This window comes from Bufo gargarizans, chromosome 1 (genome assembly GCF_014858855.1).
Source record: "Bufo gargarizans isolate SCDJY-AF-19 chromosome 1, ASM1485885v1, whole genome shotgun sequence".
Lineage (NCBI taxonomy): Eukaryota > Metazoa > Chordata > Amphibia > Anura > Bufonidae > Bufo > Bufo gargarizans.
The window spans coordinates 590,384,449-590,411,838 of record NC_058080.1 but is presented as its reverse complement, the minus strand read 5'-3'; the positions used below and the strand labels follow the sequence as shown (position 1 = coordinate 590,411,838).

At 40.9% G+C, this 27,390-nt stretch overlaps 1 protein-coding gene and 1 long non-coding RNA gene across 3 annotated transcripts in view; one reads left to right on the top strand and one right to left on the bottom strand.

The window, feature by feature from the left end:
• Positions 1–27,390, bottom strand: part of LOC122924584 — a 326,694-nt gene that overhangs the window by 239,409 nt on the left and 59,895 nt on the right. For both annotated transcript variants that reach the window (XM_044275832.1, XM_044275833.1), the window contains exons 2-5: positions 13,289–13,493; positions 10,145–10,296; positions 9,448–9,615; positions 4,871–5,045 (exon numbers count right to left, since the gene is read on the bottom strand). In XM_044275832.1, coding sequence (XP_044131767.1) covers positions 4,871–5,045; positions 9,448–9,615; positions 10,145–10,296; positions 13,289–13,493 — 700 coding nt within the window. The remainder of the gene's footprint in view (positions 1–4,870; positions 5,046–9,447; positions 9,616–10,144; positions 10,297–13,288; positions 13,494–27,390) is intronic.
• LOC122924585 lies at positions 124–26,619 on the top strand. Its single transcript, XR_006387412.1, has 3 exons — positions 124–182; positions 6,699–6,755; positions 22,382–26,619. It is a non-coding gene; the product is annotated as an uncharacterized LOC122924585 (long non-coding RNA).

Sequence of the window (27,390 nt, the reverse complement as noted above, 5' to 3'; positions counted from 1 at the left end):
AGGATGCGGTGAGCCACTGCTAGGTGCGCCGCTGATGTCATCAGTGGGCGGCACCGTTATGCATCAGCTTGTCAGCGCCGTCCCTCAGTGATGACGCGATGTGATCGGGACATGCGCCCTGGCCTCCTAAGGACGCGATGAACGGCGCATCGGTATATGTGGGCACCATCATTATCCCCCAGGTAGTAATTCATTAGTTTTCCCTATTTGCACATGTACACACTCACAGTTGACGCATTAATGATGTATTGATGTGTTGCAGATGTAACCAATTATATATTTTGTTGTGTTTCTATATGTAATCTGCCATATCATGGATTTTATTATATTTAATGCACAAGTCACTTTATCAATTATGATTATTATGAATTTTTGCAAATGTCTGTATATTTTACACATGCACATTTTTTTAAGTATCAATTATGTTGATTTATTATTGTATGTATTGGCACACCTTTATATATCTGTTGTTCACTTTTCGCCAGTGCTTGAGAAAGGCTCATGTTTGAGCCGAAACGTCGCTCTTTGTCACCATATGGGTGAATAAAAACACACTTTTTCATTGAAGATACGCTTTGGAGTGCAGTCCGATTTTTTTTGTTCTTTATAAGTGGGTAAGCACCTGTTACCATACTTGGATATTACACCTGTTTTTCCCCTATACCCTTTTAGGGTGGTGCTGCTAGTGGTTTTCTTTACTATATATATACACTCACCTAAAGAATTATTAGGAACACCATACTAATACGGTGTTGGACCCCCTTTTGCCTTCAGAACTGCCTTAATTCTACGTGGCATTGATTCAACAAGGTGCTGATAGCATTCTTTAGAAATGTTGGGATAGCATCTTGCAGTTGATGGAGATTTGAGGGATGCACATCCAGGGCACGAAGCTCCCGTTCCACCACAACCCAAAGATGCTCTATTGGGTTGAGATCTGGTGACTTTGGCGGCCATTTTAGTACAGTGAACTCATTGTCATGTTCAAGAAACCAATTTGAAATGATTCGAGCTTTGTGACATGGTGCATTATCCTGCTGGAAGTAGCCATCAGAGGATGGATACATGGTGGTCATGAAGGGATGTACATGGTCAGAAAAAATGCTCAGGTAGCCCGTGGCATTTAAACGATGGCCAATTGGCACTAAAGGGCCTAAAGTGCCCAGAAAACATCCCCCACACCATTACACCACCACCACCAGCCTGCATAGTGGTAACAAGGCATGATGGATACATGTTCTCATTCTGTTTACGCCAAATTCGGACTCTACCATTTGAATGTCTCAACAGAAATCGAGACTCATCAGACCAGGCAACATTTTTCCAGTCTTCAACAGTCCAATTTTGGTGAGCTCGTGCAAATTGTAGCCTCTTTTTCCTATTTGTAGTGGAGATGATTGGTACCCAGTGGGGTCTTCTGATGTTTTAGTCCATCCGCCTCAAGGTTGTGCGTGTTGTGGCTTCACAAATGCTTTGCTGCATACCTCGGTTGTAATGAGTGGTTATTTCAGTCAACGTTGCTCTTCTATCTGCTTGAATCAGTCGGCCCATTCTCCTCTGACCTCTAGCATCAACAAGGCATTTTCGCCCACAGGACTGCTGCATACTGGATGTTTTTTCCTTTTCACGCCATTCTTTGTAAACCCTAGAAAGGGTTGTGCGTGAAAATCGCAGTAACTGAGCAGATTGTGAAATACTCAGACCGGTCCGTCTGGCACCAACAACAATGCCACGCTCAAAATTGCTTAAATCACCTTTCTTTCCCATTCTGACATTCAGTTTGGAGTTCAGGAGATTGTCTTGACCAGGACCACAACCCTACATGCATTGAAGCAACTGCCATGTGATTAGTTGACTAGATAATCGCATTAATGAGAAATAGAACAGGTGTTCCTAATAATTCTTTAGGTGAGTGTGTATATATATATATATATATATATATATATATATTTAGATATACACAGCGCTGCCCATAATTATTCATACCCCTGGCAAATTTTGACTTGACTTCAACCAGCAAGTAATTTTTTGACGGGATCTGACATAGATGTCTCCCAAAAGACAATAAGACGATGTACAAAAGGCATTATTGTGGGGAAAAAAAACATTTCTCAGCTTTTATTTACATTTGAGCAAAAAGTGTCCATTCCAAAATTATTAATATACTTCTCAATAATCAATAGAAAAGCCTTTATTGGCTATTACAGCAATCAAACGCTTCCTATAATTGCAGACCAGCTTTTTGCATGTCTCCACAGGTATTTTTGCCCATTCATCTTTTAGGTTGGAGGGTCTTCTTGCCATCACCCTGATCTTTAGCACCCTCCACAGATTCTCAATTGCATTCAAGTCTGGACTCTGGCTGGGCCACTCCAAAACGTTAATGTTGTCTGCTAACCATTTCTTCACCACTTTTGCTGTGTGTTTTGGGTCATTGTCATGCTGAAATGCCCACTGGTGCCCAAGGGCAAGTTTCTCTGCAGACTGCCTGATGTTGTCGTTGAGAATCCTCATGTATTGCTCTTTTTTCATGGTGCCGTTTACTGTGATAAGGTTCCCTGGTCCATTGGCCGAAAAACACCCCCAAAGCATTAGGTTCCCACCACCATGTTTGACCGTGGGGATGGTGTTCTTTGGGTTGAAGGCTTCTTCTTTTGTACACCAAATGAAGGAAACATCATTGTGACCAAACAATAAAATTTTTGTTTCATCTGACCATAACACAGAAGATCAGAAGTCTTCTTCTTTGTCTTCTCTGTCCAGATGAGCTTTTGCAAAGGTAAAAAAATTACTTGCTGGTTGAATAAAAGTTGCCAGGGGTATGAATAATTATGGGCAGCACTGTATATATATATATATATATATATATATATATATAAATCTGCAAGCATCCACCTTAAAAAAGCTATAAAGTCATGGCCCTATGGGTCTCACTTCGACCTAATTTGCAGACCATAGCCTGTTGTCAGGCAAGATGCCTTCCTGGTAACAGAAATTCAGAAGATGGCTCACAGGAAATGGGGTCATGTCAGAGATGCAGTAGCTGAGATTGTAAGGCCGATGACACATCTGCTTCTACACTGCTTCTGAGCATCACAGCAGCCTCATGTGTGTCTTTAAGTGTTCTGTGAGCTCCAGAGCAGAAAACAAACATAGTGGAAAGTAATGGAAAGGACATCACACCAGTATAGTGGTGGTAGAATTAACAGACGGGAGACACCTCCTGATTCTGAGTAAAATAGATCTAGCTGTGCAGCTGAAACAGGGAAAAAAAAAAAAAAAAAAAAACATTCAATACTATATACCCACATATCACTGCTGAAGCCTTATATACAAACAGTGGGAAGAGAACCAGAACTGCAGTGCAGAGAACTTCTGGGGAGATATATAAAGCAGATAACCCCTTGAACCCATCACTAACTATCAATACATCTTTTGACGGTGATCACTAAGGGGCCTTAGGCTGGCAGTCGCCTTTTTATGGCAGCCGACTCTAAGTGCTGTACGGGTCTCCCATGGATCGAAGAGCAGACACTCAGCTCTATCATGACAGTCGGCTCCTGCCCTAACATCTCAGATTGGCAGAAGCACTAATCCCAATCATTTAACCCCTTAGATGCCATTGTCAAATAGCTACCATGGCATCTAAGTGGGTTCAGAAGGAGGGGGCTCCCTCTGTCACCTATCATAATCTCTGTAAATCATATTGCAGGTGTTGATGTCCAATGAAGATCCCCAGGACTGCCCTCTAATAGATTGCCTGTCAGTTTCAACTAACAGCATAGTACACTGTGCTACATGAGTAGTACAGTGTACTATGTGAGCGTGAAGGGATTGCATGCTAAAAATCCCCTTGCAGAACTAAGACATTTTAAAATTAAGAATTACATAAACTATTATAAAATTAAAAAATCTCCACGATAAACCACACACACATTTCCATCATTTAATTGAAAAAAAAATGAAAAAATTAAATCCCCTCCTTCATCATGTAATTGAACCTGCACAGTGAACGCCAGAAAACTGATATCAATGAAAACGGCAAGCTGTAACACAGCCAAATACAAATAAAAATAAAAAAAGTGGTTGCATCTTAGAATCCAAAAAAATATGGTATACTTAGTATATTTGGTATAGGTCATACTGACCTACAGAGTAAAACTATTTGCCCTTTATTTCTATTCCTCCACAAACAAAGGTAATACAAGTTCATTAGTAATTAGATGTACCCCAAAATGGTGCTACTAAAAACTACAGCTTGTTCTACAAAATACATCGAAGGAAAAATAAAGAAGTTATGGCTCTTGAAATACAATGAAAATAACGAAAAAGAAAATATTTGGCCCAAAACAGGTTGGCCACTAAGGGGTTAAATTACAATAGATGTGAAGAGGGTTTTCAAAACCCAATATACCCATACCAGTAAATAATTAACATGGAATTCAGAGCATGCTACAGATTTTTACTTGAAGATGCAGATTTTTACTTCGATTTACAGCCAAATTAATGGCAGAAAAACTACACTACATCCACATTTCCAGCCACAAGGTGGCACAAGGAGGCATAAATATGCAATTGGCCTGAACTACATATTTTTCATTGTATTTTCATCAGAAAACATTGTATTTATACTGATAAATCTTCCCTAAGAGTTTATATACAGATATACATAAGTCCTTTAAATTAGGTTGTAGAAATAGCAGTGTAACAAGATGCGAAAAATGAAGTACAAACAAAGAGTTTATTGAGTAATATCATGATATTGAGAAATATTTGCCTAATATCTTAATACAAGGGCATTCAGTGAAAGTTTTCCTCCTTTGTTTAGCTATGACTCGCTAAAAAAAAAAAAAAAAAAGATTTAAATTACCTCTCTCCTTCCTTTTGGTTACTTGCACTGATCCTTAACATTCCCACTTCCCAGTGATCATATGGCGATTGTGCAGGAACTGGAGTGAAAGTAAAGCTGCCATTGTTAGGGTGAGCTAACTCCAACGTGTAGAGGTAAGTCCAGTCAGCCTCCCATGTTTCAGAGTATGGAATTCCTGGAAAGGAGGGATAAGCAGTATGGAGTTATGTTATCATGCTTTCATGCTTGGGATGTATATTTTTGCAAAATTGAAAATAGAAAAATAGCAAAAAGGGGAGATTCAACCGGAATTCATTACTGTCATACTGATCGGGTGCTTTGGTACTTTTGTCGCTATGGGTATATCAATGCAAAATGGCAACCCTATGGCTTTAATAGACGTACACTAAAGAGCAAATTTTTTTAAATATATGTTTTACAAATATCTGGATGACTTTGGATAATATTCAAAAATAATTTACTACTCATGGGGTAGGTTGGGACACCAGTTACGTAATTGAAAACATTTCCACATTGAGTGCTACAACAGACCTCACAGATCCCTCTATTAATATACGTTTCATTATATTGTAAATAAAGTATAAATATTAAAGTGTGCCTCCACCAGGAAAACTAAATTATAGTACAAGAATTGTTACATTATGCAAGGGGGGGCAGACGGGGCACAGGAGCCGTCCGCTCCTTGCTTCACTATTCTGCTGATCTCCAGCGCTCCCCCCTCACGCCTCACATCATACTGCCGGATGTGTGGGTAAAAGCACTGAAAGCCCGGGAATCAGCCTCCTGCACAGCCAGCAGCGCGATGTGTATGTGTGTGAGCGTGTCAAGCTGCTGGATGTGCTGATCATCAGGGAAGCAGGTAAGTATTTGTGTTTTTTTTCTTTCATGGAGCTGGAGAGGCCAAAGGGGGGCCACAAGGAGGACATAACTTCTGTGAGGGAACAAAAAAGTTGGCATAACTACACTGAGTGGGCATATATCTGGGCATAAGTACAGTGAGGGGTCACAAAAGTGGGCATAACTACAGTAAGGAGTACAAACTGTGGGCATACCTACTGTGAGGGGCACAAAGATGAGCATACCTACTTTGAGGAGCACAAAGGTGGGCATAACTACTGTGAGGGGACACAAAGATGGGCATATCTGCTGTGAGGGGCAAAAAGATGGGCATAACTACTGAGACAGGCACAAAGGTGGGCATAACTACTGTGGGGGGGCACAAAGGTGAGCATAACTACTGTGGGGAGGGGCACAAAGGTGAGTATAACTACTGTGAGGGGGCACAAAGGTGAGCATAACTACTGTGAGGGGGCACAAAGATAAGCATAACTACTGTCAAGGGGGCACAAAGATGAGCATAATTACTGTATGGGGGAACAAAGGTGAGCATAACTACTGTGAGGAACACAAAGGTGGGAATAACTACTGTGAAGGGCACAAAGGTGGGCATAACTACAGTGAGGGGCCACAAGGAGGTCATAACTATTGTGAAGGGGCTACAAGATGGGCATAACTATTGTGAGGGGACACAATGTGGGCATTTATGCTCGAAAGGAGGCACAATGTGGGCAAAACTACTGTGAGGGGGGCACAATGTGAGCATTTATGTTGTAAAGGGGGCACAATGTGGGCATAATTACCATGAGGGGGCACAATGTGGGCATAAGTACTGTGTGGTAGCACTATGGGGAAATGCCCTAGATTACCCTGTTATACATTTGGATGGCTCGGTCTTCCAGGGCCAGCACAGAGCCCCCTTATAGGTATTTACCAGGTACAGTCACCATCCCTTCCTTATGTGATTATTCTTTTTCCTCTATCACCACAGGGACCTTGTTCCAGATCCAGTGGACATCATGCCGACGGCAGCGACACTCTGGATGAGGTAGGTCCAGTTGGTTCTTTCATTTATTGCAAGGAGTATTGGTACCACCATGTACCCTATGATAGATTTTATTAGGTGGGACTGGGTGAGTGAAGTTATGCATTGGGCGGAGTTAGAGAAGTGGCTTAGTGCAAAACAAAATTTTGGGAGGAAAAACTGCCCCCTCTTTATGTAAATTTGAGTGACTGGGGGGGGGGCACAAATCTGAATCCTTGCCCTGGGTGAAGGAAAGCCTAGCTACACCTCTGTCTTCTGTACTATGGGCTGCACTTTAATTACATAGCATCTCACTCTGTTTGCCAGGTTTGTCTTTAGAGAGAGGTAGGATCCAGCATTCTATCACCAAATACATTTAAAAAGAGCTAGGCTGACATACATGTGGGGCACTATGGGGGTATAATTTAGGTCTGGGGGCATCACTGTTATTGTCCCCCTTTTGGCCTTTTTAGAAGTTTGGAGGTACTATATGCTACAGCGCTTCTTACAATGCTGTAGACCTACATTTACCAACTTGTGGGTATCCAGTTGTTGCAAAACGACATCTCTCATTATGCCCTGACAGCCTGCAACCATCACAGTATGATGGGAGTTGTAGTTTTGCAACAGCTGGAAAGCCAGAAGTGATGTAGTAAAATGAAAGCTGTGGGAGGAGAAGCAGTGCCCCAGCAGTGACAGTTACATTAGTGTGTACATTGTAGTGCATGCTGCATAACAAGATCCCTATTGGATGGACTTGACAACCCCCAATATTTTAAGGTGGATCACCAAGAGTTAATGCATCATGACTGTGACTGTTAACACTGCTGCTGCATCTGTATGTACCAAGATTCGTTGAGATCCATCAAAGCATGTAGGAGCCTATGAAGAACCAACATACAAACAAACGAACAAAGTTTCACTTTTATATACAGTATATAGATAATCTCTATATAGCGCCAACATATGCTGTAGCTCTCTGCAAACCAGAAGGTATACAGTATGTATGGACAAAATGAGACATAGCATGTTAATAAACCAAATATCAATTAAAGTAGTTGTCAGGGATTTGTATATTGATGCACTATCCTCAGGTCACCAATATCCGTTCAGTGGGTGTTCAACACTTGGCACCCCCGCCAATCAGCTGTTTGAAGAGACCACGGCACTCTAGTGAGCGCTGCGGCCTCCTTGCAGCTTACAAGGCACGGCACCATACATTGTATAGTTACTGTGCTTAGTATTGCAGCCAGGAGTTGGACCCTGTAAAAGAAATTAACTAGTTAATCAACAGGAACTGTGCTAATTGTACTTAATTGTTAAGTATTCTCCATTTTTAAGTCTTTATGCTTAAATGCCTGTTTGGTTACCATGTAATTATGAGTCATGAAGAGCAGGATGTTTGTAGACTGCAAGGAAAGAGGAACTGATGAAGTCAGCAATAATTTATTATTTCAGTATGTGTGTTAAACAGCATCAATTTTGTCTACTTCTTCCACATATCTTTAAATTAAGTAATAAAGTTAAGTAATATACTGTATGTGTTTTCTTTAATTTGTTTCACAACCTTTATGTATAAGGAATTTTGATTCTGCTGTGCAACTAGGGCACTGATGAAATAGCACGATATTATTAAATGTAGAATAGGAACTCTTTGCAATATTATGAATCATGTGCTTGTATGTAATGTCTAAATGTATTTTTCCTTTATACTATTATGCTTCTGATTGGTTGCTTTAATAAATGCTTCCAATTTGTTGTATTGAAATTAGTTTGTAAGGGGGTAACCCCCAGGCTTAGTTAATAAAAAAAATTGCACAGGCTACGCCTGGCAGAGAATCCATTACACAGTGAAATTGTCTTTGATTCTTAGGCTAGACGACTTGCCTTGGCACAGGGGAAGACCGTTAACCAATTTGAATCCCATAGACAAGCGAGGTGTATTCCCTAGTCCCTAATTGCAGCAACAGACCCCCCATCGATCAGATGTTAAAAGCCTATTCTGAGGATAGGCCTTCAATATATAAATCCCATGCAACCCCTTTAAAACAAGAGGAGTGAGGGCCGTGCTCTTGTACAATTGTACAATGGTCCAGCCATCTAAACTAGTCACCAGCCAGTATCAGTAGTGCTTATGAGTGTATGGAGTGCGGTAGAAACTGCTGGATGAAAAGATCTGAGGAATAATGTTAAAGGGGGGAGAATAGAGAGGAGTTGTGGAGAGGAGTTTGATTAGGGGATGCAATAAGCCACCCTAAAAGAGATGTGTTTTTAGGGAGCAGCTAAAACTATGGAAGTTGGAAATTAACTTAATTGCTTAGGGTAGGGTATTCCAGAGAACTTGGTGTAGCTCAAGAGAAGTCTTGAAGATGGAAGTCAGAGTTTTAAATTACCGTGGATATTAGTCAAAAATCATTGGGTCGGGGGGGGGGGGGGGGTGTACAGCACTGTGGATAGCTTTGGGGAAGACTTGGTCTGAAAGAACCCCAGGCTCATCTGCTTCCTAAAGTCCCTTACTGTTAGGAGGAGAAGACTATGCAACTTCTCCTGTATGTGGCTGTGTTAGTGAGTGAGATTTGGTCTGTATCCCAGATGTAGGATAAGGGTCTCCACCAACCAGTGACCATATTTTAATACATTATCTGCAAAGCAAGCAGTAAATATTCATACCTTGTATCTGACACTAGAGCATGCATGGATAGCATCGTGTCCTCACCTGTTTCATTATAGCCCCAAACCTCAATACGGACATGTTGAGCTGGAAGAGTCCTGGGATTCCAGGTCATTGTGAGAGTGCCATTATATCCAGGAGTTCCATAATATTGCCATGTTTTTGACTCGATCAATTGGCTCTTTTCATCTTCAGAAACTTTGCTGTGATGAACTGAAAATCAAAAGCAAACACTAATCATGCATAGAAGAATATTGTTATTATTAACACTCATAATAATAGGATCTCAATAATAATAATAATTCTTCTTTAAAGGGAAATGGTCACTTTGCAGCCTAATAGTGCAGGAGGAACTCAGCAGATTAATATTTAGTTTTATGGGAAAAGACTATGGATAAAATAATTTATTTAAATCCCTGCTGTAGGTTAAGAAGTCCATTAGGCGGGTCTACTCTGATTCCCATCTATCAGTGTGTGTATACACACTAAGTAGGACCGCCCACTGGACTCCTAAGTCTGCAATGATTACGGAATAATTCATTTGATGCCAAGAAAAAAAGAGATATTTTAAATCTATTGGCAAAAATGCCCCAAAACTTTAAAACATTTAAGAACATTTTTGAAAAATGTCAAAATTTATGATAGATAATTTTATACTAAACCAATTCTGGTCTCATCTGCCTTCGGCCATCTTATTCCACGTCTCTGTATGGGGGTTATCTTTTGCTTTACAGAATCTTACCTGCTAGCCAAGTGCCAGAAGGAGACGAGCTGGATACTCCACTGAATAACAATGTAAATGGGACATGGCCAGTCTGAAATAGCAGTGGAGAAATGCAGTGAGCATGTCCAAGTTCACTAACATAACCCTGAGTATCAGTTTCATTGTTGAATCTGAAAGTAGAAAAAAAAATCTATTATTAGGAATTACCCTTTTCATTCTTCACTTCCTGCCTTTCTGGGGCCATAATTTTTTTATTTTTCAGTTCACATAGCTGTATGAGGACTTGTTTTTTTGGGGACAAGTTGTACTTTCTAATGCCAAGTGCACATGCAACAGGTCAGCCAGTTTTATAGTACAAATCTGCCGACAGATGCCCTTTAAGGGGTTAAGTTAGATGAAGATAATGTCCAATACTAGATAAAAAAGCAAAAATTATATAATAAAATGGATTTTGCATTTCTATTCCTCACCATAATTTAGATCCCATTTTTCTGTCAGTGAATGGAGGCATTCTTTACACCCTGAGACTGAAACTCTACATGGTCTTAGGCTACTTTCACATTAGCGTTTTTTGCGGATCCGTCATGGATCTGCAAAAACGCTTCTATACAATAATACAAACGCATGCATCCGTCATGAACGGATCCGATTGTATTGTGTCCTCTATAGCCATGACGGATCCGTCTTAAACACCATTGAAAGTCAATGGGGGACGGATCTGTTTTCTATTGTGTCAGAGAAAACATATCCGTCCCCATTGACTTACATTGTGTGTCAGATCCGCCTTGCTCCGCACCACATCGCGGACAGAAAAACACTGCTTGCAGCCAGGGGTGTTGCTAGGGTCTGAAAACATCCGGGGTACAAGCCCACTGTGTTGAAATTGCACATTAAAGGAATGCTTAAAGGGCTGTTCTGGTTTGCGCAAATGAAGTGCAGTACTGCAGTCATTATATAATACAACATTCGGTAACTTTCCAATATCTGTTATGTTTCATTTCCTCGCCACTGCAGAAATATTTGCTTGGGCCCTTTAATATTGATGGGAGTGGACCCTGGGCAACCCCACAGATCATTCCCTCACCCCCCTTGTACCTGTTCCGCTGATCCGCTACTTACAGCGGGTCTCACGGGATCACGCGCCGCAGGACGGGATTGCGCACCGAAGTGACTGAACTCATGCCCGCACAGCCCGCAAGTAGCAGATCAGCGGAACAAGTACAAGGGGGGTGGGGGGATGATCTGTGGTGGGTTGCCCAGGTCCAATCAATATTAATGGGCCCTGCAATAGCCAAATAAATAAAATTGTCTCAGAAAAAATACTGCCTCCTGAGATGTGATAGGGAGAGCATGGACACGCCCACTGACCTGTAATAGGGAGAGCATAGACACGCCCCCTTAGCTGTGATAGGGAGCACATGGACACGCCCCCTTAGCTGTGATATGGAGAGCATGGACACGCCCCCTTAGCTGCAGCAGATAAGACAATCCCCTTGAACTGTCAGCTTGATATAAATCTAGCAGAGCAATTAATGGGGAGATCTCTGGATCCATGTGAGGTACAGGGCTGGTTCTAGCTTTGTTAGAAAGAGGTTGTCATGTACAATATGATATCTGATTTAAATTTCTTTACATTAGTTATGGGATAACCCCTTTAATCCTCTGAATTGCAGAAAGAAAGTTTCCATCCATTAAAAGCAAGCAACAGTCTATATATGGAGATGTATCAAAATGCTAAATATATTGTGATGTGCCAAAATGATTGGTATTAAGCCTCAAATTACAATACTATATTTTCAACAACAATGGTCTTACTTCAGCTTGGAGCCATGTTCAACATACAATGTCAGTGACACTACTGATCTTCAGAATGTATTATTGCTTAGAAAATCCATCCAATAAGCATAAATATATTTGACTGTTTTTGCAGTGGGTGTGGAACCACTGTATTAACCAAGGGATTTGACTAATCCCAAGGAAGTTATCCTGGCAGTCCCCTGGTTTCAACCAACCTTTTTGCCACTGTACAGAGATCTGGACTTCAGGGGAACCCCCAGACCACTACCTCCTGGAGGAGTCTCTGTGTGGTTAACAGTTAACCCACAGGGGTCAGAGGAAATGATGCAGTGCACGGAAGGGTCAGGTGAAATTGTAATCGGGGACAGGCCAAGGTCAGGGCTGGCAGAGTATGAGCAATACAGTAATTAAACATTATGCTTATTTTTATTTCAATAATATTTTATCTTTTGTTTGGGGTTGTTATTTTCAACACAGGAATAAATTAGACCCTATCTGGGAAAGGATTTAACAACCCACAATCACATAGCTACAGGCTAATTTCCTTTCTTGTCCCAGATAATAAATTGTAACTTTTAATGATTCGCTTAAAATGAAGTCAGCACATCTATTAACTATTATAAGTGATCTCTAAACACTGTGGGTTAAAACTAGCTGATGCTCATTATTATTGCCAGATCACTATGTTATTGAATTGATACGTTTTTAGACAGTGGCTGGGAGTGCACTTCCCCACATCACCACTCTGATTGAAGTGCGCACTGGCACACACTGATCGCTTAGAGCAGGCATCCTCAAACGGCGGCCCTCCAGCTGTTGTAAAACGACAACTCCCACAATGCCCTGCTGTAGGCTGATACCTGTAGGCCGTTCGGGCATGCTGGGAGTTGTAGTTTTTCAACAGCTGGAGGGCCGCAGTTTGAGGATGCCTGGCTTAGAGCATAGCACGTATCTGTGTAATAATCAAACACTTGAAGGCACATAACATAGGACGGCAACAAACTAAAAGCTAAGAATGCCCCCCAACATGTTTCACCAGCTAATCTGGCTTCATCAGGGGTTTGGGCAGCATTTTGGGGTCACTGTACTATGATACAAGTAGTACTCCGTTATGATGCATACTTGTTATTTTGAGTTGAAACAGAATGCATTAAACCTTTAAGCACCTTCTAGTGGTGCCTGCGAGCAGACACAATTTAATCGTTCAATTCTATATCAATGCCGGTGACAAGGAGGCCTGTATCAGAAAAAATAGCCATCCACTGCAATAAAGATGTATGAACAAATTAGCCAGCAGACCTACTTAGAGTAATACAAACTGAGTGAAAATTGTATTTTAAATTTAAATTTCATTTTTCCACTTACCTGCAGGTCACATTTATAGTATTATCAAAAGGTACATGAAGAACAGTAAAGTCTTTCCCTCCCATTAAGGTCCCTGAGTGGGGAGAAATCTGGAGACATAATTTACGATAATCTGTACAACAGTTTTCTAAATTCAAGCAACTTGCATGGCAGGAGCAATTCTGGAGATGTCTACCACATTGCGATTGGCATGATTCTATTTCACCTGTGAATAAAAACATACATCATATTTTCAGAGCTGCCATCCAGTATCAACAGATAACCAGAATGAATATACAAAAGTGAAGAATGCAAGGCACTATTCTATAAAACTCCAAAGTTATATTCATGTCATACTAAAAGATACAGTGCAATAGCCAACAAAGCTCTTGCCTTGGCTGGTACAAGGGCCTGCATGGCCAAAATGTTGCCTTGTAATATGACATAAATATAACTTTGTTTTTTTTTTACAGGGTGGTCCACAAAAAAGTAGGAGCCTAGAGAAGAACATGCAGTACATAGGGACTGATTCACATACTGTATAATAAGATACAATATCATATTACCATCCATATCATTATTAGTCATATGCAATGCTTCTAGGCAAGAAAACTTACATAATACTGTGCAGCATGACTTGATTTCCAGATACATATGACAGAAGAATTTATGCATGACTTCTTATGTAATTGGAAGTACAGTAGAATCCCATAGAAGTCTATAAATGCTCCACTAAAATCTCTATGGAGCCATAACATTCTCAATAAATGGCTGCTATTACAGTTTACCTAGTGGGGGTCATTTAGGCCAGCGTTTTATGCCAGTCTTCGATATCCCCTGTGCCACCAGAGGATGCTCTTCACTTATGACAAGGCGTAGACCTAGTCATAAATTGCGTCCATCCTCCGGCATTCCGTGCATCTAGACTGAAATCTACTTCAGCTTGTAGGTGGAGCGAATGTGCTGGGGCCAATGGCACTGCCCACGTCATGCCTTTGTCCCACCCCTACCACTCTCCCTTTTCATAAAGTGGCAACGTTGGCGTGCAGATGGCATGTACGCCAACGTTTAGGCACAGTGGCATTCAAAAAGTTGCAAATTGTGGGCTTGCAATTTTTTTTTTTTTTTACGCCAGTGTCTAGCATAGAGGGTCATACTCTGTCTCAGTTTTCCCATTCTCCTAAATGATACATTTAACTTGCTTCTGTTGAATAATAGGCAGTGCAGTGGCCGAGAAAGGAGGTGACAACCCCGGTTAGAAGATGGCAGTCATTAGCCAGTGAAGCATGAAACAGATAGCAGAGGAATGGCTAGAATCTGTCATGAACTACAGCTTCACAGACAATTTATACGTATGATTTATTTTTAGGCCGACATGGCCTTCAAGTTCACTGGGAAGTATCATGACCTTGAGGTAAAAAAGCTGCAGAGCAAATGATGTGCTTTTTCAATGCAATAGACCAAGCATACATCTAAAGTGCACAATATTTTGTACATTACTAGCCAGGCATCTATCTACCCATGTACATGTGATGTGCTGATGTCCCTGGATGATATGGAGAAATTAATGGATATGTCCTAGTAATCTGAAGGAGGCTTGCAGAAATCCATGTGCTTGCCACCGTAACAGCCTTATTCAGATGAATGGAATGGATGAATACAGATCAATGTAACTGACTGATGAAAAATCTGCCACACATGAATATCCGATAAATGTTTCCTTGATTGATTTGAAGTTTGTTAATTTGAATGGGGAGAATGGGGAGAAATACAACAAAGTTCCCACAAGAAGTCAACAAGCACACATCTCTAGCCTGCAAATAGGCTAGCATCCTGCTATAGGCACGGCCAGCCATATAGTCACTTCTACTCATAGGGACAGTCAGAGAGAGCAACATTTATTAAGGGTCCATTCAGACGTCCATAGGTGTTCTGAGGTCTGCAAATTACGGATCCGCAAAACACAGGCACCGGCAATGTGCGTTCCGCATTTTGCGGACTGCACATTACCGGCACTATAATACAAAATGCCTTTTAGGACATGTTCTATTTTTGGGGGGAAAGGAATTGCGGATCCGGAAGTGCGGATCCGGAAATGGAGATGCAGACAGCACACAGGGTGCTGTCCGCATCCGTTCCGGACCTATTGAAAATGAATGGGTCCGCATACTTCTGCAAAATTGCGGAACGGATCAGGACCCAAGTTGCGGACATGTGAATGGACCCTAATACTCACGGCAGGGACAGGCTTTCATTTCTAACAAGCACATACATACAATGCATAAACACAAACGTACAGCATATGCATACACCATAATACACTACCTTACAGAAGTTACATCAGAGAGATTCGTATGTACAGAACGTGTGTTTTGCGCCTCACTGATGTTTTTAAATTTTTAACATATGCCACCCATCGACAGAACATACAGACCATGACCTTCAAACACCACTGACCTAAACAAAAGGAAAGTATAAGACATCACATCCCAAGATATTCCCCTTACACCAGACACCAACATGTACTCAGACTCAATCACTAGAAAAAATACAGACCCTAGATGCAAAATAATTACAGTCACCAAAATAAAAACAGACCCCAGATCAAACCCAGACAATAGCCTAGTATACAACTCCCTAAATAAACACAGAACCCACACTAGACCCCTGAAACAAAACAGTCCCCAAACCCTCAAATCAAGCACAGACCCCCGACCAGAGTACAAAATGAATACAGACAACTCAACTCAAAATAAATACAGACCCTAGAGTACAGACCTCATACTGGAGACCAAAATAAAAACAGATACCAGACCCCATAATAACTACAGACCTCAAACCAGTAGAGTAAATACACCAGAATCAATACAGACCTAGACCAGACCCTCTAACTAATGCAGACCCCAGACCAGACCCTAAGGCCCCTTTCACACGAGCGTGACGGATTAGGTCCGGATGCATTCAGGGTGCGTTCAGTGAAACTCACACTATTTTGCAAGCAAGTTCAGTCAGTTTTGTCTGCGATTGCGTTCAGTTGTTCAGTTTTTTTCCGTGCGGGTGCAATGCGTTTTGATGCGTTTTTCACATCTCTTAGCAACCATCAGTGAAAAACGCATCGTACCCGCACTTACTTGCGAATGCAATGCGTTTTTCACGCAGCCCCATTCACTTCTATGGGGCCAGGGCTGCGTGAAAAACGCAGAATATAGAACATGCTGTGATTTTCACGCAACGCAGAACTGATGCGTGAAAAACAACGCTCATGTACACCGACCCATTGAAATGAATGGGTCAGGATTCAGTGCAGGTGCTATGCGTTAACGTCACACATTGCACCCGCGCGGAAAACTCGCTCGTGTGAAAGGGGCCTAAATACAGACTGAGATTATAGCATTATTACAGATTCCAGATTCCTAAACCACATATGGTACAGACTCTAAGCAACAAAATAAATACAGGACCCAACCTTACCAAATATGAGCAGAGACTGAGAACTACAAATTATGCTACCTACACAAATAGACGTTAAGTTACCCATTAGGCATGTATGAAGGACAGTGTCAAACACCTTTACAAAGTCCAAAAATACTTTATTCCCGGCCACCCCTCTGTCCAGGATTCTACTCACCTCCTCAGAAAAACAAGTTTATCTCATTATTTTAATTCTTTAATCTTCAGTTAAAAAAAATATTTATATGGTACCACCGTGATCATATCCCATGATATTAATTTTTTATTGTTTTACTTTTCGTTTTTAAATTGGAAATTTATTGCATACAGTATACAAATATTACATCTATCCCACCACTACGGGTGCACTACCAATGAGGCCAGGTGAAGGAAGGGGCAAGAGGGGGGCAGCAGAATGCCATGGGCAATGAGTGCTTTCTTTGTGGCAAAGGGGTTAGGTTAAGAAATTGGCATGGGGGGGATGCTGTTTCAGTTTTCGCCTCAGGCAGTAGAAAGGCTCAGTGCATCCCTGCCCACCACCCACTTTATCGAACTGAAGAAAAAGGGAGAAAAAAAAATCTTATAATTTCAGAAAGCTCGAAAGCTTCTAAAGCAATGATGTAATCCAAGGACACCAGGTAGCTGTATATTTAACATAGTGCCTTTATATATACATAAACCTTGTTTATACCAAATCATATTATTCAGCATATTTTTCAAGATCACAGTCAAATGAATGGTTGTAGACAACTACAGCTTAAGAATCTGCATCTTGGCTCACGTGAAGGCTCTCGCTTTGGCACCAGATATGCACTTTGGAACCTTAAGGGATATAGTATCTGTTCATATACAAATAACAGGACAATGTGGAACTGTTACCTAATAAAACCCAATAACTAACACCCAACACCGGTGAAGCTTCAGACATCTCTAAAGAAGATGGATCAGGTCAGTAGACCACTGAACACATGTTGGACATATTAGAACATTTTTTCCTGAATTTAAAATTTTAAAAATTGGTATATAATATGACCTGTAAATAATTTACACTGTGAACAGACCTCGAAAGCATTGTATGAGGCATATTTTATATTAGAAAAAAAATTCTCCCAATGCAATTGTGAAATATCACCTAAAACCTTTTCCAATTTTTGCAGCTCCTAAATTCAAAAGCTTAACACAATATATAATTATCGAAAAAACGTTTTTAAAGGGGCTCTCTGGGAATTAAGAAAATTAAAATACTTAAATATTACTTCATTATAAATATATTCCCAAATAGCTGACATTAGTTATAATGGCTTATTTTGTCCGGGTAGCAATGATTAGGAGAAACAAAATGGCCGCTGTCCTATTAGTACACACAAAACCTGTCCTAATCACACAGGAGGACAAGTTACTTCACTACACTGAGCTAAAGAGCTGCCTCATCCTCTTCTCTGCTTGTCAGGGATTATGATTCTGAATACAGATGATAAGATCTTTAGCTGAATCTCTGTAGGAATTGAGATCATGAGCAGATGTGGCTAATGAGCAGCAGCACTTGTGTGCAGTCTCCATTACCACAGCTCCACATTACCACAGTCTGTCCTGTCCGTCCTCTCAGTACTTCATGTCTCCTCATGAACTACATTCCGACAAAGATTCAGCTAAATATCATATTAAACTGTATTCAGGATCATATTCCCTGACAAGCAGAGCAGAGAGGAGGATGAGGTAGCTTTTTACCTCAGTGTTGTGAAGTAACATGTCCTCCTGTGTCATTAGGACAAGTTTTGTGTGCACTAATAGGACAGCGGCCATTTTGTTTCTCCTAATCATTGCTCCCTAGACAAAGCAAGCTATCGTACCTAATGAAAGGTATTTGGGAACATATTTATAATAAAGTAATATATACGTATTTTCATTTTCTTAATTCCCGGAGAACCCCTTTAACCACTTCCCAAATTTAACTATTTATGTTATGTTATTTTGCTGGTAAACTGGGAAAAGGAACACAACCCCCCCCCCCCCCGCCCCCTCAAAAAAACACAATGACAGGTTTTGTTTTTTTATCTTTCGCCGCAACCCCAAAATCATTCCAAAAAATAATATATAATAAGTTAAATGTTTCTTTTCTTTTTGGAAGGAGAGCTCAATTGCTAAGCCTTTCCCAGTGGAGTTTTGTCTGACTTTTAAGACCCCTTACGTCTACTACTCCCTCCATAATGAGAATGAGTATGTTCTGAATGTTTATGGTCACCCATAGGCTGATGTAAATGAGTTTATCATTGATAGTCAATTGACCTGCCTGAAGATTTGGCAGTGTAATTCTACCCCGAAACTTGTAAGGTAAGACATAGCTATAATTATATAATGAGTGTCTTCCATGCAGATTATTAGACCTTAAATGCTGTCTTTCCGGTTTGTTTATTGCTGCATTTTACACAGTACAAGATGAGAAATGCCCTTGTGTATCTATGCCTATGTAAATTAAGCAAATGACTTGATTTCATAATTGGTATCTGAGATTTGTGGGGATCTTTGCCAGGACGAAACAGGTGTTGGTAACACCTTAGGATTTGTGTGAAGTATTGTATTATTTTAATTAAAAAGTGCTGTACCTAATATTCCTAATCTAAAAAACAGGATGAGACATTGAACAAACAGAATTTAGTCTAAAAAGGTCATTGAAAGCCCTCTCATAATTTGCCCTGGCTGACCTGAACTCACTGCATCATAGTGATCTATGATGCTGTGAGTTTGGGTCAATCAAGCTGTAGCCAGTGTTTCATTAAATAGACCATGTTTCATGGACCTCACATGCCCTTCTGGAACCGGTATAAAGGGCTCATAAAGGAGTTTAAGGTGCCACTTGTCACTTTCACAATCACTGTCGCCACAAGAGCATTTGGCAACAGAACCTTCAAATTTAACCCTTTATAAGAACTTGTCTCATGGCAGTGCCACATTAAAGGAATTGGCCATATCTGTTAATTGGCTGCAAGTGCACATACATACAGCTAGTAATAGGCATTATTAAACCATCAATGCCGATGTCCAATGGTTTAATATGCTTACTTGCATGTCTGCCCACCTGCGCCCCGTTGCTGCAGAAAGGGTCCTCTCCATCAACGACCTTTATTTACTTACACTGGGAACAGACAGGGGAACTAGCACATGCACAGTCAATCCCTACTGTAAGTAAATGGAGGCTGCTGGTAGACAGGACCCTTCATCAGCAGCCATTTTTGAAGCACAGCGCTGGGAAGCAGAGAAGCAAATCTGCAAGTAAACACAAGTTATGTATATTAAACTATTGGACATCGGTGCCGATGGTTTAATAATTGCCTATTACCAGTGATGTGTATGTGCTGTTCCCAGCACATTAGCAGCTAGTAATAGATAGTGGCCAACACCTTTAAGTAAAGGCTTAAGTAATAGTAATAAATAATTAATATGTTCTTTAAGGACAAACAGCATTGTGAAAAACCTGCCAAACAGGAATCTGCTCATAAAGGCCATACACTTTATTATACTCACATGATGCCAGTAGCACATAGCTTAAGAAATGACAAGCTCAGAGTCTTGTCTACAAATGCTCGCAGTTTAGGGAAAAAGATCAATGAACTTGAGTCTATAATGGCATCTGAGAATATAGATTTAGTGGCTGTTGCTGAGACATGGTTCAATGGGAGCAATGACTAGGTTCTCTCTATATAGGAAAGACAGAAAAGGCAAGAAAGGGGAGGGGTGGCCCTGTATGTGAAAAATAGCATAAAATCTAATTTAATACAAGTTAGCAAGACCAATTTAGAGTCAGTTTGGGTTACATTGCTGCTTGATAATCATGATACTCGTGTAGGTGTGATATATAGACCACCTAGCCAAGTCAAAGAATTAGATGATCTTCTATATATATATGTATATAATACCGGCGCTGGCATACAGAGAGGGTAAGGGAGGGTGAGGATTATTACATGTATATGCACAGGGCGCTAATTACAAGATCTCTACCTGTTATCTGACGAATAGTCGTTCCATGATGTGGTGTGATCCCGTTGTTCCAGGAAGCGCTGTATAGATCTGATGAGACGCTTCTTGCTCTAACTCTCACCTAGCACGCTGCCCCGGCCGGTAGCTAGCGCACACATGGAGGAGCCTGCAGGGATGAGTTCAGGAGCGTCTTCGTGTGACATCACAACTTCGCTCTGGGTGCCTCCACAGGACAAATCTCCATCCAACGCGCTTCGTCAGGGTTTTCGTCACCTCATGAAGGAACCCGTAGGTTCTGAAATGCGTTGTCCTTTGGAGGCACCCAGAGCAAAGTTGTGACATCACACGAAGAGGCTCCTGAACTCATCCCTGCAGGCTCCTCCACGTGTGCGCTAGCTACCAGCCGGGGCAGTGTGCTAGGTGAGAGTTAGAGCAAGAAGCGTCTCATCAGATCTATACAGCGCTTCCTGGAACAACGGGATCACACCACATCATGGAACGACTATTCGTCAGATAACAGGTAGAGATCTTGTAATTAGCGTCCTGTGCATATACATGTAATAATCCTCACCCTCCCCTACCCTCTCTGTATGCCAGCGCCGGAATTATATACATATATATATATATATAGCTATTAGCCACCTATTAATGGTGAGAACAGGTTGGACACTCACCCCAATACTAGGCAGCGGCGAACAAGGTGATAACATCAGCCTCAGAGATATATCTAACGGCAGCCAAGTGTCTCTGTTCATCATAAACTTAATTGTTACCTTATAGATGATCTACTAGTTGAGGAAATAGCTAAAATGACATTGAAAGGGGAAGTTATCATTATGGGAGACTTTAATCTTCCTGATGTAAACTGGAAAACCAAAAAAGCTAGTTCTGCCATTAGTACAGATATTCTAAATTCCCTACTGGCATTATCTCTACAGCATGTAGTGGAGGAGCCAACCCGGAAGGAGGCCATTTTAGATGTAGTATTCACAAATGGGAATTTGGTATCTGATATTAATGTAGATGAAAGCTTGGGATCTAGTGATAACCAATCAGTGTGGTTTACTATAAGTACAATGACTGACCCGACACAACACAAAAACAAAAGTTTTAGATTTTAGAAAAACTGATTTTTAAAATTAGATTAGAGGTATACGAGTCCCTATCAGATTGGAACAGTTTCAATGGAGTCCAGGAGAAATGGGACTATTTAAAAGTGGCACTATTGAAGGCAACAGATAATTGCATTAGGCTTGTCAGTAAAAGCAAAAAGAGGAAGAGACCACTGTGGTACTCAGCAGAAGTGGCCAAAATCATTAAAAACAAAAGATAGCATTTAGTAATTATAAAAAAAATAAAAATACGAGGATGACAGGCAAATTTATAAGATTAGGCAGAGAGAGGCCAAACAAGTTATAAGAGCTTCTAAAGCACAGGCAGAAGAGAAATTATCTCAGTTAGTGAAAAAAGGCGATAAGACATTCTTCAGACACATAAATGAAAAAAGGAAACTAAAAGAAAGAATTACCAAATTAAAAACAAAACAAGGAAGGTATATGGAAGAAGATAAAGAACTAGCTGACTGCCTCAATGAATACTTCTGTTCAGTTTTTACAAAAGAAAATGAAGAAAAGGGACCTCAGTTAGGAAGGAAGACTAATTAATCTTTTAATGCATGTGTCTTTACAGAGGAAGAGGTTCTAAATCATGAAGTTTTTGGACTTCACGGATAAGGAGGAAATAATGCGGGTGTTCCGGGCTCGCTCGGAGACGCTCACCTTTCAAGGCTCTACTGTTATACTTTTTAACTACTACTCAGCTGCGGTCACAAAGAAAAGGAGAGCAGTCAGCGACATCTGCACATCTCTTTTCTGATACAACTCGCTTCCAGCTGTTATACCCCGCAATACTCTGTACTAGATGTGCGGATGGGTCTTACAAGACTTTTAACTCATCCAAGGAGGCTGTAGCATTTTTTTGTTCAGAGTCCATATCTTCGCGGAAGGGATGACGCGGAATCTACCAAAATTGGAGGATCCAGACCTTTGCAGCGACTCCCGAATGTTGCTACGTCATCTCAAGGACAGCGTGACAAAGACAACGCCAAGATGCCGGCAAAAGAACAGCGGAGACATTGTTGCTGAGGACTCGCGCTCCGTTTCCCCTTGGATTCTTTTTAATGGGTAAATTAGGAACAATCTTTGCCCCAGGTAGTCTTATCTCTTATACTTATTTTGGTTCATATAGGAGGTGAAGGAGGGACGCAAGGTACCAGAAGAAATTGAAGTCCATAATATAAAAATTTTGGGGTTATTATATAGTGGGAACAGTTCATTTTACCGCTATGTTTTGGTTTCTTATATGTGGTCATCCAAACGATGTTATGTTAATATTATGTTTCATTACTGTCTTTGTGAGTGATTCCGTCAAGGGCTCTTTATGTGTAGTTATCATAACATGCTTAACTTAGTTCCCTGCAGAAACACTTGATGATTTTACGTCATCTTAAACACCTGGGTGCAGATATTGCGCTTCTGCAGGAAACTCATCTTGAGGATTCCATAGAATGGCGAAATTATGGGTTGGCGAGGTTTATGGATCCTCTGCAATAAAGGGGAAGACCGGGGTACTTACTTTAATACATAAGAATCTGTTGCATAGGACACAGGCACATTTCAGGGATGAAGAGGGTAGAGTATCTGCTTTCAAACTATCTTGTTCAGCTGGGGACATATATGCTCCTTATGTATCCCAGGGCCTCGTTTTTACAAAGCTGAGTGCTATGGTGTTGCAGGACCCCATAAGGGACAAACTTATCGGAGGAGACTTCAATGCTGTAGTCAGCAGGATAGAAGACCTTCAACAGGCAAATCGATCAGGGCGGACCGCTCGACCTGATGGGAAGATTTTGACGCATTTCCTTACAGACTTGGGCATGCTAGATTCCTGGAGGGTCTTACATCCTGATGAGAGGCAATTTACTCATTATTCCCACGCACATGACTCATCGTCGCGGATTGACTACTGGTTCTTGGGCTCCCATCTGCTACAGCGGGTGCAAGATGTAGTAATAAGGGAATTAGTGATATAGGACCATTCCCCGATTATAATGACGATGGCTGACACGATCCCGCACGGAATTGAATTTATTTGGAAATTCCCATCTTTTATGGCAAAAGATGAATCTTTTGCAGACCTCGTGAAGGGATGGTGGTTGGAATATAGCACTTTGAATCAGGAACATGGCGCGGATCCAATGCTTTTTTGGGAGGCGGGTAAAGCGGTCCTGAGGGGTTGGCTGATAGCTTACATGTCCAAGCTTAAAAAAGCCACCAAGGAAAAATACCTGGAGACCAACAATAGGGTTTAGAAGGCTTACGGGGAATTTATACAATCCCGCTCCCCTCAACATAAACACAACTGGATGGAGGCACGTAGGGACTTTGACCTCTGGGCCGACAGACGGGAAAGCTTTTACAAATCTCAATGGGAGCTTGAACTCTATAAATGTGGAAATAAGGCAGGCAGATTATTGGCTAACCTAGCGAAGGGGCAGCGTCCGATATACCCTCTGCACTGCATACGAGACCCTGAAGGGAGGGTCAGGTCTAACCCTGTAGAGGTACTACAAGTGTTTAGGGAGTATTATTCTGGACTTTATAGCGCACCTAGTAGTGAAGGAAGGGCAACGTTGGAATTTCTTGGAGGTGTGAATCTGCCGACCCTTTTCCCCGAGCAACTAGAGAGTTTAAATAAACCCATCACGAAGGAGGAGATACAGGCTATACTTTTTTGGTAGGACTAGAAGCTCTAGTGCGTTTATCTTAATACACAGGGGAAATTCACTGGCATTAAAGTAGGAAATAAGACGATGCAGGCAGTTTTTTTGGCGCACGACATTCTCTTATTTGTGGAAAAACCCCAAGAGGAATTCCAAATGATATTAGACAAGATTGGGAATTTTGGCGCATTCTCGGGTTTTAAAATAAATGTGGCAAAGTGCACTCTCCTGAGCAGAGGGAGAAATCTGGCTAGCCAAGAGTCAAAAATTTGTGGAATACCTATAGCGAGTAATACTATTAAATATCTAGGAATTAAGCTAGGTCATACTGCAGACTCGTTATACAGGCTTAATTATACTCCTTTATTTCATAATATTGCCCAGGAACTAAGGAAATGGCAGAGTCTTCCTTTGTCTCTCTTGGGGCATTTGGTTAAAAGGATTAACTTTTGATTAAGCATATGGATATTACTATGGTCCACAGTGACCTTGTTACCCGAATAGGTATAAAAAAACTTAAATGGCACTTAAAATTAAAGGTGGCGTGAATTTGCCAGACGTGCGACTGTACAACTTGTCATGTCTTTTTAGGCACATCATAGATTGGGTAAGGGAAACAAGCCACTACTGAGATTTTGCTTTAGAGAAGGCCCTTCTTTCACCATATGCTCTCTGTACTTTACTCCATACGAGTCTGCAAGGCTTACCTATGCATCTGAGAAACTCAATTATTTTTAGACATACCTGGGCTGCCTGGAAGGCCCTCAGGAAACAATTTCGCCTTAGCCAAAAAATATCTAAATATTTGCCCTTGTGGGATCACCCTGAATTTACACACGGGAGATGTAATAGACTATTTAAAGAGTGGATAGAAAAAGGTATCTTAACAGTGGTGCAAATGATTCACCGGACAGAAATCAGATAGTTAATGCAGCGAGAGACCATAGATAAATATCAGTTGAGACCCTTTTGCACAGGTAAAACATTTCCATACTGAAAGTTTATTGGATCCTTCTAGGGAAACTTCTCAAACCAGTTTCAATAAAATCATACAGAGAGGGACAGGCCCACAGTCCATTTCTTGTTTGTACACACAAATCAGGGAAGTATTGGGAGATGGGTTACCTCACCAGGCTTTCAGGCCTTGGGCACTAGCATTAGAAGATCAGAAGGCAGGAAACAAAATCTTGAAAAGGTGGTAGGCAGTGAGAAATAACATCATAAACGAAACTTGGAATTTCAGGATCATGCATAATGCCATATATGCATTTAATCTCCCTCCAACACCGAACAAACCAGACAGGCTGACATACTGTCCGAAATGCCATACACAAAAAACAGACTTGTTTCACGGGTTGTGGTCCTACCCAAAATCTGGGGAAGTATGGAGTCAAATGGCAAGCCTCATAAAGGATATCTGGGCACTTGATATACCACTTGACCCTATGATCTATCTTTTCCATTATTGGGAGAAGGAAGGGGAGGAAGGCCTGGTAGAACAGAAGCTGCCAGTTCTATTTCATGCTATCTGTCTGGTCACAAAGAGGAGCCTGTTGCAGAACTGGCTACATACAACCTGCCTACCCCACAAAGGGACATATACTACAGAACTTAAAAAACTTACTGACATTGGAAAGAAGGGAAGTAGAGAGAAACAAAGAAAAGAAAATAGGTAAGTTTATCAGAAAATGGCTAGGTTTCTTGACACGCAACCTCTCATATTTAGAGATAGATAACATAATGAGGCCTTTTACTTTAACAAAATGGTATCTGACTTAACAATTGAAAGGTTCTTTAGGTAGATTACAACAGAGATCTTAAGTCTTTTATAGGGATACATTCCCTACCTAGGAAACATCCTTAATGTTGGTGTATTCCATTATGTGAAATCTTACTGACAGAAAGAGTCCAGACACATTATAGTGTAATACAATATAACTCACGTAGACAGTTGTTTTTATTTTGTTTCTGATATGTTTTGTTCTTATTATAATGTAAATTCTTACCATGTGACACATAATTCTGTTGTCCGCTCTACCTGAGCATATGTATTTTTTGTGAACAAATTAAATTGTTAGAAAAAAAAAAAGCTTAGCGGTGAACTAGCAAAACCATTAACAGATTTATTTAACTAATCACTGGTAACAGGAGTCATCCCAAAAGATTGGAAATTAGCAAATGTTGTGCCCATTCACAAGAAAGGTAGTAGGGAGGAATCGGGCAACTATAGGCCAGTAAGCCTGACATCAATAGTGGGGAAATTCATAGAAACCATACTTAAGGAGAGGATTGTGGAACATCTAAAATCCCATGGATTGAAAGATGAAAAACAGCATGGGTTTATTCAGGGAGATGGTGTGAAGCTAATCTTATTGATTTTTTTGATTGGGTGACTAAAATAATAGATGGCGGAGGTGCAGTAGACATCGCTTATCTAGACTTTAGTAAGGCTTTTGATACTGTCCCACATAGAAGGCTTATCAATAAATTGCAATCTTTATGCTTGGACTCCCATATTGTTGAATGGATTAGGCAGTGGATGAGGGACAGACAACAGAGGGTTGTAGTCAACAGAGTATATTCAGACTATGGTCTTGTTACCAGTGGGGTACCTCAGGGATCTGTTCTGGGACCCATATTGTTTAATATCTTTATCAGCAAAATTGCAGAAGGCCTCGATGGTAAGGTGTGTCTTTTTGCTGATGACACAAAGATTTGTAACAGGGTTGATGTTCCTGGAGGGATACACCAAATGGAAAAGGATTTAGGAAAACTAGAGGAATGGTCAAAAATTGGGCAACTAAAATGTAATGTTGATAAGTGCAAGATAATGCACCTGGGGCGTAAAAACCCAAGAGCAGAATATAAAATCAGCGATACAGTCCTAACCTCAGTAAAAGGATTTAGGGGTCATTAT